Here is a 16,639-nt window from a genome sequence, read left to right as displayed (position 1 = left end):
TTAATTGCATGGCATATAACATAGCTCTTTTTCTTTTTAAATTTTTTTTTTGTTTTCATAAAGTTAAAATTTTTATTTGCAAATGATGTTGAAAGAGGTGGGGGTTGCTATAAGCCACGAGCTTTTATGCTGTACCAGATGTCGGTCTTTGGCAAACCTGATAACCAGTTAACTAGTTGTGGCTCATGACGTTGATATTTCAGGTTTTCTTCCCCTCGGATCTCAGTCTGCGGATGCCTGGCATGAACTCAGAGGACTATGTTTTTGACAGTGTTTCTGGGTAATAGTTGTCTTTTCATTTGATTTTTAACTTTCAGCTTTTATGACTTAGTTCCTTTTTGTTTATTGGACGTTGAGAAATCTGAGGTGGCTTTGGCGGGCTTTCCCCTGTGTCCCTGCGGCTGCTGTGCCCCAGGGCCTCGTTTTGCCCGAGGACATGGGCTGCCACCTCTGCACCCTGGTCTGTGTTTCCGGTTTCCTTCACCCCTGGTGTCGGTGCTTTCTCTGTCCTGCGGTTTCTTAACGTGATGGTTGTAGGATGGGACCTAAAAGCAGAGACGAGGGCACTAAGGTAGGTCTCCGAGGTCCCAAAAGTCTGTTTCCAAAAGGATACTATTCTGCAAGCATTTAGGAATCACATCAGGCGGATAAAAGTTTTTATTTTTCACTTAGCCTCACTGAGGATAAAACGAACGAAGTCAGCGTTCTTCTGGCCTGATAACTTCTACACGTCACAAAGTGGTATCGCACACGGGGAGTATAAAGAGTTAGGAGATTGATAAGGAACGTGTCATATTTCGCTGTGTATAATGCATGCACACTTTTTTGCCCAAATTTTTGAGGGAAAAGTAAGGATGCAGATTATACTTGTGTAGCACTAATTTGTCAGCAGCACATAAAATTTCTGGTACCTAAAACTTATAAATAAGTCACAGGGAGGCAAAGTACAGCATAGGAAATATTAATAGCATCAAAATAACTTTGTACAGTGACAGATGGATAGTGGACTTTTTGTGGTGATCACTTTGCAAGGCATATAAATGACCTCTCACAGGCGTTCTACACCTGAAACTGATATCATATTGTATGTCAGCTGTACTTTGAATTCAGAAGAGCTTTACATTTCGGAGTAAAAATTAGACATGAAGCAAAAAAAAAAAAAAAAAAAAATTCTTGTACCTTGTATCTGTTCTTGTGTTTTGTAATTATTTGTTACATAAAATTTCTTGTACTGCAATATAGTCAAAACTGAATGCTAAAATCCTTTTTTAATATGAAAAACAAGTATCTAAATATAAATAAATAAATAATTGGATTAAAGATTTAAAATGAAAGATTTTCTCCCTAAAAGTTTGGTCCAAAAACGTGGGCGTGTATCATACATGGCAAAATACAGTATATAAACACCTTCAGATTTTTTTTGGAAAGAGTTTAAGGTTTCATTTTGTAATTTTATTTTATGCATTTTTTTACGTGTGTATATTTCAAAGTAAAAAAAAGTTCTATTTAAAAGTGGAGAATTTTATGGGACTCAAGACTTCCCTTGGAAGACTTGCCTCAGGTGCCCAAGTCACAAACTCAAATGCCTTTAGGGCGGGGCCGGGGCGGGCTTCCCCTGCATTCGATGGCAAATGCGTGAGCCCTGTGGGCTTCGCTGCCTCTGTTGCAGCCGCCCAGCTCTGCTGCCGCAGCCGACAACACCCCTGAGGATGGGCATGACCAAGGGGTGCAGCTGGGCTCCAGTATGAGCCCTAGGAGGACACTGATTTATAAAGATAGGGAGAACTTGCCAAGCCTTGGTGATTCAGCAACTTCGGGGGCTGGGGGGATGGTGCCCTAAGGTCACAGAAAGTGCAGAAGATTGTGGAGTGCCCATCCGAAGACATTTAAGTCACAAGCAAAAGCAACAAATAGGTGCCTGATGGGAGGGCTGCCAGCCACCTCCTCGCGACCTTTGCTGGGTAAATACCAGGCTGGCTGCATGTCCTGTGAGCTTTCCTTTTGCTTATTAATATTGTGTCTTTAATGTCCTTTGCCTCCACACCGCGCGGTGTTAACCCCACCTTCTGGAATTTCTGGTGGGTGTCTTGCAGCCCCACCTGTGAGGCTGAAGGGTTTCTGTGCGCTTAGGTTGCGCTCCTTGTGGTGGGAGCAGCCAGTGGCCAGGGGGCGGTTTCCTGGCGGCCTCTCTTGTCATAAACCCACTGAAGCGTTGCAAGAGTGAGCCCAAGCACACAGCAAGCGTCCGAGGGCATGGATTGCACATCTGTGCCTTGTCTGTTCTTTAGGAACAACTTTGAATATACGCTGGAAGCCTCAAAGTCGCTTCGGCAGAAGCCGGGAGACAGCACTATGACCTACCTGAACAAAGGCCAGTTCTATCCGGTCACTTTAAAGGAAGCGAGCAGCAGCGAGGGAATCCACCACCCCATCAGCAAAGTGCGGGTGAGTCCTGCTCTCAGCTCCATCCCTGGGAAAGCTTAGTGTCTCCCTCTCTGAAGGAGACCCGAAAGATCTAAAGTGACAGCTTTAAGCCTTACCCGTCAAATCTAAGACTGCGTCCGTTTTCCCAAAGAAACTCGCCCTGCATTGTCTCTGTGCTGTAATGGACTCTCTTTCGCAGAGTGTGATCATGGTGGTTTTTGCCGAGGACAAGAGCAGGGAGGACCAGCTGAGGCACTGGAAGTACTGGCACTCCCGGCAGCACACGGCCAAACAAAGATGCATTGACATAGGTACGGAGCCCTGGCCGCCTCGGTTCCCAGAGGGCGGCGCCCCCTTGTCTAAATCCAATTATTTTTGGCAGCGATCAGCTTCCTGCTGAAAGCATTTGAATTTTCATGCCAGCGACTGATCTGTTCCAAACACTGTCCTTGGCCTCCAGGAATCAGTGCTCTTAACATTCTCTCCTTCATAAGGACATGTGCCCCCCACGGTGGCTCTCCATGTGACACCGGGGCCAGAGCTACTTAGCCAGCTCCCACAAGAGGGCCCGCTTTTTGATCTGCAACTTTTTTGAAGGGTAATGTCTTCACGACATTCTGATTATTTGGAGGCGATAGTAAGGTAGACGGAAAAAAACCTGTCCCCACGTACGAGAAACTAGGCCGGCGGGCAGCTATCTGACAGGCCCCGCCTTGCCTGCGGGGCTGCCCGCCGGGGCCCTGGCCTGGCCGCACAGCCCGCCCTCCATCGCCCGGTGGGCACAGGCCCGGCGGGCGCCCCGCCAGCGCAGCGGCTCCGTGGAAGCCCCCGCTCTTGTGTGTGTGTCGTCTGTATCCTCAGATGGCAGTCACTCTGCGTGTTCCTCCCTCTCCTTGCCTCTTGGAATGTCCCTGTTCTTTCAAAAGAGTGAAAAGAACTGAGTTCTACTCTTGGTTCTCTGGACTCATTTTGTGACCTCGGGGCAATTATTTAAACATTTTTAGACCGAAATATCCTAATTTTGACATGATGAGATAAATGCATCCAAGCTTGCCTCTATTACAAACATTCTTTTTCTTTATTTTTTGAGACTTCTTTCCACCCAACAGAATGTTAGTTTAAATTACCCACAGGTGATAATTTGCAAAACTGAATCTTAGGGTGAACCACGGTCATCCCTGCTGGAATGCGAAATGATGAGTTCTTTCTCTTTCTATCACTCATATAGCTGACTACAAAGAAAGCTTCAATACCATCAGCAACATCGAGGAGATTGCTTATAATGCCATTTCTTTCACTTGGGACATTAACGATGAAGCAAAGGTGGGTGATGCAGTCCCGGGAGGCCCGCGCTGCCAGCGCTGGGGGACGGTGGGAGGGGCCCAGCGGCCTGGCAGCGGACGGGTTCTAAAGCCCTGCAGGTCTTCGTTCTTTGCTTCGTTCTTTGCTGAGGAGCAGGGAGAAGAAGCGCAGTGCAGAAGGGAGGGTAGGGCCATAAATCATGAAGTGTGTGAAGGGGCAGGACTTTTGGAGAAGGAACAGCTACTATTGCATCAGCTACTATTGATCAGCGCCAGCCGGATTTTTTACTTTCTGTCCTTCCATTATTTCACATTTTCTGAAAGTATGGCTTTTTCCCAGATGTTACAAAACTGTCCTTTTCCCCTTTCTTGTCCTCTCCTTCCTCCAAAAAAGCCCATTTTTGTCACCACACTCCAACACGCAAAATGCAATGTGCGAGCCCAGAAGGGGGCGGAGCCCACACACACTGTGCAGCGGACCTGCCCCGCCCCCCGCCCCCGCCCCTGCCAGGGGACCGCAGGCCTATCTCCCCCCGCCCACCAGGCCTGCTGCAAGGGTTGTGGGGACAATGCCTACGACGCTGTTGGAGCTTTTGCAGAAAGGCCCTTAAACACGAGTGCCGTTGGCAGCAGTCTGTTCCAAGTTGTTACCTGTAAGGACGACATGTCTCAGATTCTTCCATCACAGGCTTCTGCAAGGGAAGGATGGCGTCCAATTCAGATGGTCATTTGGATAATTGGAATTTTTAGTACCTAGTAAGGAAAATTAAGCATATTCTTAAGTCATTTCTGCCTTTCCCTTTGAGTAGAATTCCTCTCTCCACTAAATGATTAGAGTTATGGTACTTATATCTTTTCATTAGTTTTTTTATTTTTATTTTTTATTTTTAGAGAGAGGAGAAGGGGGGGAGAAAGAGAGGGAGTGAAACATCAATGTGTGGTTGCCTCTCAATTGCCCCCTACTGGGGACCTGGCCCGCAACCCAGGCCTCTGCCCTGGCTGGGAATCAAACTAGCAACCCTTTGGTTCACAGGCTGGCGCTCAATCCACTGAGCCACACCAGGCAGGGCTCTTTTCATTAGTTTAAATACACTGTATCAGATGCTAAACTACTGCAGAATTTTATTTTCCCCTGCCTAGGATCCAGTCATATAACTGGATTTTTGAGAACCATGTTAAATTTTACTGTAATTACTTTCCTTTCTCACTGTGGTGGGCACGTCTGAGGGGAACGTGTGTCTTTGGGACTGAAGGGCATATTGACCGGGGGCTGCTGGTCTGCGAGGACACTGAATGTACGGTGTCTGCTGGCCACCTGGTCCCATACAGGCCGCCTCGGGCTGCTTGGTCCCGAGTTTGGTGCTTAATTAAGCAACGCGTTTACTACAGAGGAGCTACTAGAAGGAAAAGAAAACTTCTCATTTTATATAACAGTTGTTGCAGTAATTTTGAAATTAAATATCATAATGGGACTCAGTGTGCCGACTGCTAACAGCCTTTAAGAAGAGTTGGCCCCGTGCCCTCCCCGTGCTCCCGTTCTCGCAGAGAACTAGAGAAACGGGCCCCTGGGGCCCCTGAGAGGTTGTGGAGGAGGTGAGCGAGACGCGCCGGTCCCGAGCTCACTCTCCCGACCGGCGTGTGACCCTGAGTTTGTCCTTCGGCTCACCGGCTTGCTTTCCCCCCATTTATCCCCTAGAAAAGTACAAAGGCTCCAGGGACCGGCCCCCGCTTTGCTGGAGTGCTGTCGGGGCTCCTGAACACTTGTCAGGGTGTGCGGAGCTCTTGGCAGCGGCGCCCAGCACACGGGCAGGGCGCTTTGTTTGTTTGATGTGTCACCCGGTGGGAGGAACGAGTGCCCAGATGACAGGTGGGGATAATGGCTGGGTTTATTTTAAGGCCTTCAGCATATTTGTATTGAAGAGAAATATTGTTGTCAGAGGCGTGTCTTAAGTAGCCTTAATAGCATCGTTAATTGCTGGAGGTAAATTCAGTTTCATTTCCCCTTCCAGACCCCCAGTGCTGCCTTGAATTTTAAGCGCTTTCCTGCTACGGGACGGGGGTTGTGCCATTTCTTAATGAGGCTCCTGCCTTTTGAAGCTGGTATCAGGCGCCCGTTTCAAGTGTGTGTTGGAATTAAGGATCTGGAGTTTTGCTTTCCCTGGCCAAGTCGATGTTTGCTGTTTTCACACTTAAAGTAATTGGCGCCTTAGGGCAACTGGAGAGAACACGTGTACGTGCAGAACCCCATATAGACCTCTTTTTTTTTTTTTTTTTTGGCTTCTTTTTTTGGAAATATCCACTTTCCTGTTCTAATATAGGATGCATTTGTTGATTCTCAAACCCAGCTCGCCGTCCACAAACGTGAGGGTTCGTTGGAGATCCGCAGCACCCCCTCCCCCACCACGCTTTTTTTTTAAAAAAGATAACTCCTAGGCCCTTCTGGCCGCACCAGGATGAGGAAAACCAGAATTCCGGCCCAGTGCTGGCCTCAGAGCCCTCCTGTGGCATCTGCGTCCCTCGGAGGCGACTGTGTCGAGGACACATCCGGTTGGCTTATGCCCTAGTCAGGGGAGAACGCCATCAAGGCCAGACTGGCCTTACACCGTCCCCGGACACAGCCTTCCGCATAGTCATGTACTTGCTGTCACCACGGAATCCCGGAGACGTCATGGAACTTGGGAAAAATCACTAGTTTTCCAAGTGGTGGTCGAGAAGGACATCGCTGAGAGAGCAGGAGTATTTCAGACACGGCCCCAGGCAGCAGACCTGTCGGTCTCGTTTTTCTGTGCTCCACATGGTGGTGGATTTGTTTGGGTGGTCGGGCACCTTTTGAAGAGTCAGGAACCCCTGGACAAGATAAAATTCAGCAGATACTCACATTTCCCTGTGGGAGAACTTAAGCGGCTCTCCTCGCTCCCGATGTATCGCCGAGGTCAGCGGCTTGAGGCAGTCTCGGCAGGAAGAAGCGGTTCCCCCTGAAGCTTTATAGGATGGCGCCCAGGTGCTGGCGCTCGGAATCGTAAGCCGAGAGGGCACCTGTCCCCTTGCGGGGAGAGGACTAGGAGACGGGTCGCGTCCAGAAGGTGGGAGGATGGTGGGACTCCACTGCGCCGGCTGCGCCCCTGCGCCCGTGGCAGGCACTCGTAGCGGTACCGGGCAGACGCTGTAGGCCCGCCTGTCTCTGGCGTTGCGGCGGGTCCAGGCCAGCACACTGGTGCCGTCTTCAGGTGTCTTGTGGGTCAGGCGGGCTTTTGTGGGCCAGCCTGGGTTCCTAAATGTGACACAGTTATTTGTGGAGACACACAGTATTTGTCGTTGGGATGACGTGTTCTGCTCATTTCCGGAGTTCCAAAGCACAGGGAGCAGCTCTGGACGCACTGCCCATCTGAGCCTGGGGTTCAAGTCCTTGTTCAGATTGTAAATCTGAGAGTTTACAACGGCACGGAGATTTGGTTAGTGATAAGAAGTAAGGGCCTCTCGAAGCCTCGAGATCTAGAATAAACAGAGGCGCTGCAGTTCCCAAGGGAGAAGGGGCTCCTTGGGACAGCGGTTGAGTGCGGGGCGCTGAGGCAAGGAGCCAGCCTGTGTGTGACGGAGCGAGGCCGCGCACCCTGTGTGAGCCCATGGGACGCGCTTGGCTCTGCGATGGGCGCGTCGGGGTGAGGCCCCCAAGGAGGCAAGAGCCTGGGCCTCAAAATGCACAGAGGATGTCCTCAACCAGGGAGCCTCTCAGAGCGTAAGGGTTCTTTTCGGTAGAATACAGTGTGGTGGATTCACTGGTGTGAATGCCTGCCGTCAAAGGGCGCCTTTGCTACCAGGAAGTAATTTTTCTTGATTGTGGGATGAGCGATGTTTAACTGCAGAGGAGCGGGATAATAAATGGAAAAACAGTTGCATGGCATCAGGTGAAAACTGGACACCCGAGGCTACGGGAGCCCTTCACCCAGGGTAACGCCAACAGGAACGGGTGCCTGTGGATGGCACAGGACCGTGCTGGGGGGCAGGCCGGCAGTGCCTGCCCTCTGCAGGGCTCAGCGTTTCTTTGGTCGGCCATGAGCACCCACGACCTTGTACCGGGAGTGCCTCGCACGTCTCCTCCTGAGTCTCTTCTGTCAGCCCTGAGCAGGACCTGCAGGCGTCCTGAAGGATTGTCCCCCTGAGCCGGACTTTAATGTGTCCCGCAGAGGCTCCCGTTACAGAAGGAAAAGGATTAAAGCCGAGCGCCAAGGCGCTCCGCCACGCAGGGCCCCGTCTGCCGGCAGTGCTCCTGCTCTGTCCCTTTGTCTCCTGTCGCGGAGGGAGCGCAGGAGGTCCTGGGGAGGGGCTGCAGGGGCTCGCAGAGTTCGTCCTGTCCAAGGGCTGTGACCGCTCTGGTCACTTGAACCGAAGACTTGCTGGGTGTGCTTGTGGGATGCAGGGTTAGGAGTTTAATCCCAGCTTGTTGTGTTGTCTAAGCGTAATATTTGGAATTCACCGTGAGAGTAATTTTTCATTTGCTTGGACTGAGCGCATTGCTTGCATTTGTAGGGATTCCATTCTAGTGAAACATCAGTCAAGTGTGCCATTAAAATGAGGCGGTGCCGTGTGTGGTCGCATTAAGCAGGGACAGGTTTGGTTTGTTTCACAACTTGAAGTTTCCAGTGTGAATGGGAGGGAGGAGGGAGAGAAGTGAGTCAAACATCTTACTTGCAATTGCAATTCAACGTAGGCAGGAGGTTTAAAACAAAAGTGCACACTCCCTGGCCTACATAGCGAAGGAAGTCAGGAAGCACATCACCTCCGAGACAAAGGAGGGCGCCCGTCAAGCTCAGGCAAACGTGAGGCTGCGCTGACAGAGCAGGGTCGTCCGTGTTCTGTCCTCGACCCCTTGGGAACTGCAGGGTGGCCGTGGAGGCTTCTGGGACGACCTTCATTCCACTCCCAGGGCTGCCTTTCGTGCAGTTTGAAAATACATACGTGTCAAAGTGAAAAAAAAATGAAAAAGTTTGGAGCCAGAACAATAGTCCTCTTCCCTTACAGGAGTGTGCTGGGCACGGGGCCGGCAGGACGCTTTCCTGGGCTGGGAGTTCACGCAGGGGCCTCTCCCCAGCTGCCGGGGAAGAGAGTCTTTCCTTGGCAGTGGCAAGGCTTGCTCCGAAGGAACTCTTCCGGGTCTCCTTGTGAGAAAGGTTCCTCCCTGAAACTTTTTCCTTTTTCTTTCTTTTTTTTTTTAGCAAGGTTTGTTAGACTTTGGCTTGAAAGCATTTCATAGAATGTACACTAGTGTCCAAGCAAGGGGTTCACCCAGGTGTAAAATAAAATGCACTGAAATCCTGGGGGAGCCTCAGATTCCACAAGTAACAATAGCACGCATTTATCGCAGCGCACGCCTGAGGGCGAGGGCCAAGTGCGCGATGTTTTTGATGGGACACGGGAGACGCTTGGCAGCGGAAGAAAGCCCAGGTTTGGTCGTGAAGCCTGCGCCTTGTGGAACAGGTTTGAAGCACCGTGTGCATCTAGCCGCGATCGGTGCTGTTGTGTGAATTCGTCGGTCTTTCTTTCTTTCTTCCTTCCTCCTTCTTTCCTTCCTCCCTGTCTCCCGCCCTCCCCTCCGTCCCAAAGTTTCCCCCTTCCTCCACGCTGCCCCCGTGGAGGAGCAGTGAGCTCCTCTGTAGAACTCTGTCCTTTGACAGCCTGTCACTCCAGCCCTCCTCCTCCCAGGTCCTTCCTGGCAACGCCGTCTGCCGTGGTTTCCTCAGCCTGTCATCTCACCCAGCTTCGCTCTGTGCAGGCTAAAGTCACAGAGCTCTGGCTCTGACCCGACCTCTTGCAGTGACCGAACTTGCCCCGAGTAGAGGTTCCAGGGCCACGTGGGGCCTTGAAATTCGGGTTTCTTCTATGTGGCCCATCTCCTCCACGCCAGCCTCCAAGCCCTTGAGTTAAAATGCATGCGACCACCCCGCAATGGTTACTCATGGAGGGACTTTTTCCTCAGCCCTTTATTTTTTTGAAGATTGCATTCACTGCACCTTTTTTAAAGTGGGAGAGAGAAGGCGGCCCCTGACGGGAGGCCCACCGGCCGCCGAGGTCCCGTGCCTGGTGCCGGCTGCGCGGCCCTGCGCCGGACGTGCTGGAACGCAGCCTGTGTGCCCGTGTCACCGCATCCAGGTCTGCATTTTTCAGAACAAACATTCTGCTCAGTCGAGACAACAGGTGCCAAATCACAGTCTCTGCCAAGTGTCTTTAAGTTCACCAGGCCCTGCTTAAAGGATATGACAAAGGGGTGACAGTATGCAGGGACCCGCAGAATCAGCCAGTCAATGTCTCCCTCTCCCTCTCTCCCTCTCTGCCCCTGCCCCCCCCCTTTCTGTCCTGGGGACTGGTTCCCGGGCGGGCGCGCCACAGTCGGCAGAAACCCAGCGGGGTGTGGGCAGGGTGGGAAGGCCGCGCTGTGGCAACAGAAAGGGTGATGACTGCGTCCTTGTTTTTTCTGCAGGGAGCCACCCCTGGAGATGGGAGAGGGTTTCAGGTCAGGGCTTTGTCCTCCCATGGCCCGCCCCTCCCTGCCCCCGGCCTTGCTTTGCTCGTGTCTGGCCCCTTGAGGGTGCGCCGACAGCCTGAGAAGCCGCCACATGCACCGGCTGTGCATTTCTGGGCCTTTGGCCCAGACCGAGAGCCCCCTGGGCGGGAACTTGTTGGTGCCCTCGCCCCATTCGAGCGGCGGGGAGCGCGACTTCCCCGGGGTTGTCCGGTGGCTTCTCAGTGAAACTGGGTTCTCCTGCGTGGCCGGCTCAGCCTCTAGCTAGCTCCTCCTTGGGCTTAATTAATTAATCAGTGAGCTGGCACTTAGAGGGAGAGGAGAATCCAGGGCTCGTGCAGAGCGGGCATAACCAGGGTGCCTGTTTTTGAAGGGGTCTGCTGTGTCCTGTGCAGTAAATGTTCTGTCTAATTAGACTTCAGCCAATAATTGGATCTTGTAGTTTGAACTGTTTCCCACTCCACTGGCCTCAGCTGACATTTACAACTTCGTGTAAACACATTGGAACATGGTGATTATATTCTCTTATATTTGAGTTGTTGGATTTGGGAGCAGAAGAAGCCACGTTATCGACCTCACATTGTAGTTTCATTTGTCAGGAGGTTTCTGACTAAGAAGAGCTGCTTAGAAATGTTTTAGATGGATCTCTTTGACTGGTGAGGAAGAGAGGTAAAGTAAAATTTGTTCTAGGGCTTGTGCTTGCGATTTACTAGACCAGCTACGTCCTAGGAACGGAACTGTGGGCGTCACATCCGTGTCTGACTAGGCGGAGCCCTGACACGGTGTGTGAATATGAGGACTCGGAGGCAGCGGGGACGGTGCCGGGGCGTCTGCTGGGGTCACCCCGCCCCCCGAATCCTGTGGCCTCTGAAGTCACAGGGGAGCATGATCCACTCCCTGTGCGATTGAATATAGGCACCTTCGCTTTGTGCCTCATGATCAAAAACCCCTTCCTCCTCCCCGTGTGGGGGGCTTTCCTCCCTCACCGCACAGGCCTCCGGGAGGCGTGTCCAGCTTTCTGTGCTGCGTTGGGCGGGGCGGTTTCGAGGGCCTGAGTTGGAGCAGGAGACTTTGGGCCTGGCTTTGTCATCCGTTTACGGGTCTCCTCTCTGTGTCTTCAGAGTCTGAGACTCAACTACAGCTGGACACTGTCTCTCTTGAGTTCTTGGGGTGGCCAAAAAGTCCGTGACATTTTTTCTATACGATGGCTCTAGCAGTGCTTAGTTGTTGTCTTTAACTTCATTCAAGACAATTTTGTTTGGTTGTATTGAGACAGCTGTCATGTAAGTGTGCACTTAAAAAAACTTATCAAAATTGGGGTATTTTTGTGTAGCCATTTAATATTGAATGGAAGAAAATACACACCATTTCTGGCATATTATACTTTATTATTCTGAGGAAGGTAAAAACGCAAGAAAAGATTTGTGCAACATATGGAGAAAGTGCTGTGACTGATTGAATGTGTCAAAAGTGGTTTGCGAAGTTTCCTGGTGCTCTTGACATTTTGGCCAAGTAATCCTTTGCTGTGGACTGTCTTTCGCTTTGGAAGATGTTGAGCAGCACCCCCGGCCTCTCCCCGCTAGAGGCCAATAGCGGGACATCGCCGACATCCTCCAAATACCCAAATCAATACAGATATTGATGACAATGATAAATGTGTCTTTTATTTTATGGAAAAAACTAAACGGACTTTTGGCCAGCCCAGTTTAGAGGGATGGAGTGGGCAGGCTCTGAGGCATGTGGCGCCCCTGCCAGAGGTCAGTGTTTTGGGGTGCACTGCAAGGCCACTGTGCTTTAGGGACGGGAAACATTTTCCACGTACCAGCTTTCTGGGGCATCTTCCATAGCTACACCCACCTGCTTTCCTCCTCCTTTCTTCTAACGGACCTTTTCTTTTCTTGCTCATATTTACCAGGCAGCTGGAACGCACCGGGACTAGCCAGCCGTGCGTCACCACACACAGCAGTCTGTGTCGGCGACATAGGTTGCCAGGCAGGCTCTCCGCCCTGCATGCGTGTGCCTTCTCGAAAGTGCTGCGGACAGTCTGGTCTGCAAGAGCAAAACACCATTTTCCCTCGAAGTTTCTTTTCCTGTCATTACTGATCAATTTAACTCATTTCCAACGCCCTTATGGAAATTCTGTGCAAGGTGACTGTTGCGACCATATGGAAGAACTGGCTTACGAAGCCATGTTGCAAGGAGTTGACTTTCTTAACTGTGCATTCATTCCTTCAGGAAGTGTGTCGCTGTACTTCTCTGTGGGAGAACTGGGAGAGAATGGAAAAAGGATTCAAGCATGAAGCCTGTGCTCCTGCGATTTCCAGGGAAATAGAGGACTTTGAGTTAAGGGACTCAGAGATGGCTCTGTGGAAGAGATAGCATTTGACGTGGTTCCTTGAAAGATTGGACCTCCAGAGTGTTTTTGCAAAGTCTGTTTGATCGGATCTTTTTCTTTTTCCTTCCTTCCGCCCCCCCCCCCCCCCCCCAACAGTTGCGGTTGTAACTTTAAGTGAGAAAGAGGCCACTGGAATAGGTTAGTCTGCAGAGGTGCGTGGACATGGTGAGGCCTAGACATTGTGTGGTGCAGCAAACAACTGGGACTTGTCTTGTGTCACTTGACTGTAAAAGCTGTGGACGGGACCACGCCTGTCGCTGCTACAGGACGCTACAACGGAACGGATAGCGTATTTAATTAAGTGCAAAGCTGTTAGGGACCTGCGGTTCCTATAATGGAGAGCTGCTTACTGCAGATAACGTTTCGAAGGATAAAAATAAGTAGGTGCAATGGAAAACCCCGCCATCGTGTGCTCCGTGGACTTGGCTCTGCTGGGGAACCGCCTTCCATCTCTGTGCAGTCGTATGGCAGGGAGCCTCCAGATACTGTGGTTTTTTCCAAGGTAATTGAGAGACTATGTATGGTCAGTTTACTTATTCATTCAACAAATGAATAGAGAGGCTGTGGCAATGCGAGGGCGGTCAGATGTGGCCTAGTTCTCAGAAACTCGCGGTTTGGTCGGGGGTTGTCGCTCCAGTAAGTGCAGCCATCGAAGTGAATGCAGAGGAGTAGGAGGGTTGGGAAGCTCCTCGGGGTGGCTCTGGAGCACGTCCTAAAGCGAGCGAGGACAAGCCCCGTGTTGAAAGGCCAGGGCAAGCCGCTCGCCCCGGAGAGGGTGGGCGCACAGCCGTGGGGGCCCGGTGCCGCAGGCGAGCGGCGCGGTGGGGGCCGTAGGGACCTGAAGGCGCTCGTGTGTCCAGTGAGGACCTTGGACTTCGCCCTTTAAACGGGCTTGTCTTGAGTGAACCCTTGGGTCTTTGTGCCAAGGACATTGGGGGTGGAATGTCTTTGAGGTTTTCAGTGCGTTTTCAACTCAGCGATGAGGTTTAAATCGTCAGCTCCTCGGGTGTCAGCGGCCGCCAGGGGCCGCAGGGCTGGAGTCTGGCCCCAGGTGTGAGCCGGAGGGAGGCCTCGTGTGTCCCCGCGGGGCTGTGTGGTCGCGCAGTGTGCAGCGCTGGAGTCGCATTCCTCAGCGAGGATCTGGCTGTATTTTCAGGGTTAAGCAATCTCTCTTTTAAAAGGGATACATACATTATTTCTATTTGAGGAGCACTGCCGTGGGCGGTAGGAGATCTGGCTGGGAAGGGAGACAAGGCCACACGTAGCGCCTTGAGTGCTAAGGAGTGTTGCTTCGTTGCGAAGACAGTGGTGAGCAATTGAAAATATTTGAGTGAGAATCAATGATTAAGATTCTGGAGGGATGTTAGTATTTGGCGATGGCCTAATGTCAGCGAAGCAGTTTCTTTTTTATCTCAGTACCTGATTTGTAGCCATTTTATTGTTGAGAGGACCCTGTTCTAGAGTTTGGAAGAAAGAAGGATTAATTTGTATAAATTACAATATATTAGCTCTTTTTTATTGACTCTTTTTGTTTATTTTTGTCTTTTGGAAGTGGCACTGTTTTGTATGTTTTAAGATGTGTGAGGATCTGAAACTTGTTATGTTAAGATTTGGAAAAAATATGTAGATTTTTCACACCCATGATTTTTCTGTCTCTTATTGCTGGCATTTAATTCAGTACCATTTAATAATAGGCACCGGGAGAAATACAGAAAATACTGAACTCTGGAAGAAATTTTAAAAGTGAAATAACACATAATGCAGTCAGGGGACTGACAGCCCTTACGATTGCCGTGTGACAAGGGCAGAAGTGAGCGGCAGAGGGGGCCTGAGCAGGGCACTCATCGAGTCCTTTCCCTGACCCCGGTGACCTGGGCATGGAGATGTGGTGCGCGTGCCCCCGCCCCCCAGCCTCCCCCAAGAGCCGCGCGTGGCCTGGCTGCGCTTAGGAGCGTAACACCTTGTTACTTTAGTTTAAAACTCAGATTCCTTAAAAAAAGCTCAAAAGAAAACTCGATGCAAACTGTTACAGGGTGGTTCATACTGTTCCTGGAGAATCTGAAGGTTCACATTTTGAAATACTTTATTCCACTCATGGAGAAAACTGTATTATGAAAGTCAAAGGAAATTATTTTCATTGTTATAGTAGCAAGGTTATAAAGCCATGTAAAATTCTGGATCTGGCCAGGTGGCCGAGTTGGTTACAGCGTCTCCCCGATAGGCCGAGGTTGTGGGTTTGACCCCTGCTCAGGGCACATACAGGAATCAGTCAGTGAACGTATAAGTGGAACAACAGATTGATGCTCCTCTCTCACTCTCTCAAATCAGTAAATAAATTTTTTTAAAACATGCAAAATTCTATCTAAATGTCTCAAATTAAGACTATATTATTTGGATGTTGGGTTCTTATACAGGAATAATTACAGAGAACAACTACTACTGTTGTGATAAATTTTGTAAAAGGAAGAGCCTTTTTGTTAGTTCATGAAAAATAAGCTAGTATTGTGTACTGAAGTTAGTTTCATCATTGAGCTACTTAAAATTTTGGTAACTTTTGTCTGATGAATTCCAAGTGCTTTGCTAATGCTTTCTTTCTGTGAATCAGAGGGGTGAAGAACATGTTTATGATTTCCCCCCACCGATGAACCTCACTTGCTAAAGCCCACAGGTGGGACCACAGGCAGCCAGCCAGGTTCGGCGGCCACGCCTCCGGCTGCGAGTTGCCGGACCGTTTGTTCTTGGTTGCTTTCTTGTCGGCTGGGGAGTGAGCCTCTGCTGGCGGCCGTGTTTTGAACACTCTGTTTCCTGGTGTCTTCCTCCCCGCCACCTCGCATTTTCTCCTGGAAGGGGGTCGGGTGGAAAGCAGCAGACTGTGTGTTGTGTGGCTGCCGTCCTGCTTCCTGGAAAAACCATTACAAATTAGTTCAAGATCTTATTTCTTGCTGGTTCTGTGCTTGTAAGCTCTGGGACTAAAAAACCTATGCCAGTTAATCCTTCAGTAATGTAAATCTTGTATTGTTTTCCTCTCATTTTCAAACTGAGGTCCTAAAGCAAAATTAATTCTTTGGAAAAGTTGTAAGTGCACGAATTCTCACCCAAGAATGAGGAACTGTTAGGAAGCGGGCTGGCCGTTGAACGAGGAATCCTGCAGAGCATCTTTGACCTGTTTAGCAGTTTATTTTTGTGGTTTCTCTCTTATAGTGATTTGGGGTAGGAGCATTAGTTACTCATCTTTTGAGATTTATATTACAATTATTTGAATAAAACCAAACTTTTCCTCAAAGTCAGTGGCAGGAAAGGATGAAAACAGAAAAGGTTGTCTTTTTTGAGGTCTTCGAGCTCTTTGCACAGTTCTGGAGAGGACAGGCCCGGTGTCGCTCGGCCTCCCCTTGGACTTCGGCGGAAGGACACTGTAACGGTGTGAGTGTGCGTCTGTGAGTGTGCGTCTGTGAGTGTGCGTGCACAGGCGCGCACGTGTGCTTCCTAGACGAGGAGTTGAGGGGAGAGCAGTCCATCCCACTTTTTACCTCTTTCCCACCCTCGGTAGGTGGTATTGGGGGTCCTGTAAACACGCTATGGAAAGCGTGTCTCTCTGTGGTGAGAATGGTCTGCACCTTGTCTCACCCAGACTTGGTGACTTGGCCTGCCGTCCTGCCACTCGGGGGTTGTTGGCTAGAACCCATCCTAGGTGTTCGCCTGCCCTGGGACCTGAAGGAAGGGGTGCCTCTTGCCCCCGTGACTGTCCTCTCGTCTGTCGGGGTGCTCCTGGTTGAGGATTGTCGCCTTCCTAAGTAAAGACTCCTCGACCCTGAGCTTCTCCCTCAGAGCTTCCCCTCATCCCCTCCACGGATGCCAGTTGACTCCATAAAGAGTGTGGGTTCCCAGGTGAAGGACCCATTGGCAAGGAGCCCACCCTGGGCGTCTTCTCAGGACAAAGCTGACATGGGAAGTGGAAACATTGAATTACAAAAGGGGAGGTAACACCCCTCTGCCTGCCTGCCA

At 50.5% G+C, this 16,639-nt stretch overlaps 1 protein-coding gene across 1 annotated transcript in view; it reads left to right on the top strand.

Annotated features, from left to right (window-relative positions):
* GRHL1 (grainyhead like transcription factor 1) overlaps window positions 1–16,639 on the top strand; it is a 44,374-nt gene that overhangs the window by 9,562 nt on the left and 18,173 nt on the right. The window contains exons 5-8 of the mRNA XM_054566818.1: window positions 204–280; window positions 2,289–2,445; window positions 2,624–2,735; window positions 3,653–3,747. Coding sequence (XP_054422793.1) covers window positions 204–280; window positions 2,289–2,445; window positions 2,624–2,735; window positions 3,653–3,747 — 441 coding nt within the window. The remainder of the gene's footprint in view (window positions 1–203; window positions 281–2,288; window positions 2,446–2,623; window positions 2,736–3,652; window positions 3,748–16,639) is intronic.

This window comes from Pteronotus mesoamericanus, unplaced genomic scaffold, assembly GCF_021234165.1.
Source record: "Pteronotus mesoamericanus isolate MK-2021 breed Mesoamerican mustached bat unplaced genomic scaffold, CSHL_Meso_final contig_101, whole genome shotgun sequence".
Lineage (NCBI taxonomy): Eukaryota > Metazoa > Chordata > Mammalia > Chiroptera > Mormoopidae > Pteronotus > Pteronotus mesoamericanus.
Note: the sequence above shows the minus strand (reverse complement) of the source record. Positions and strands in the feature narration are given on the sequence as shown.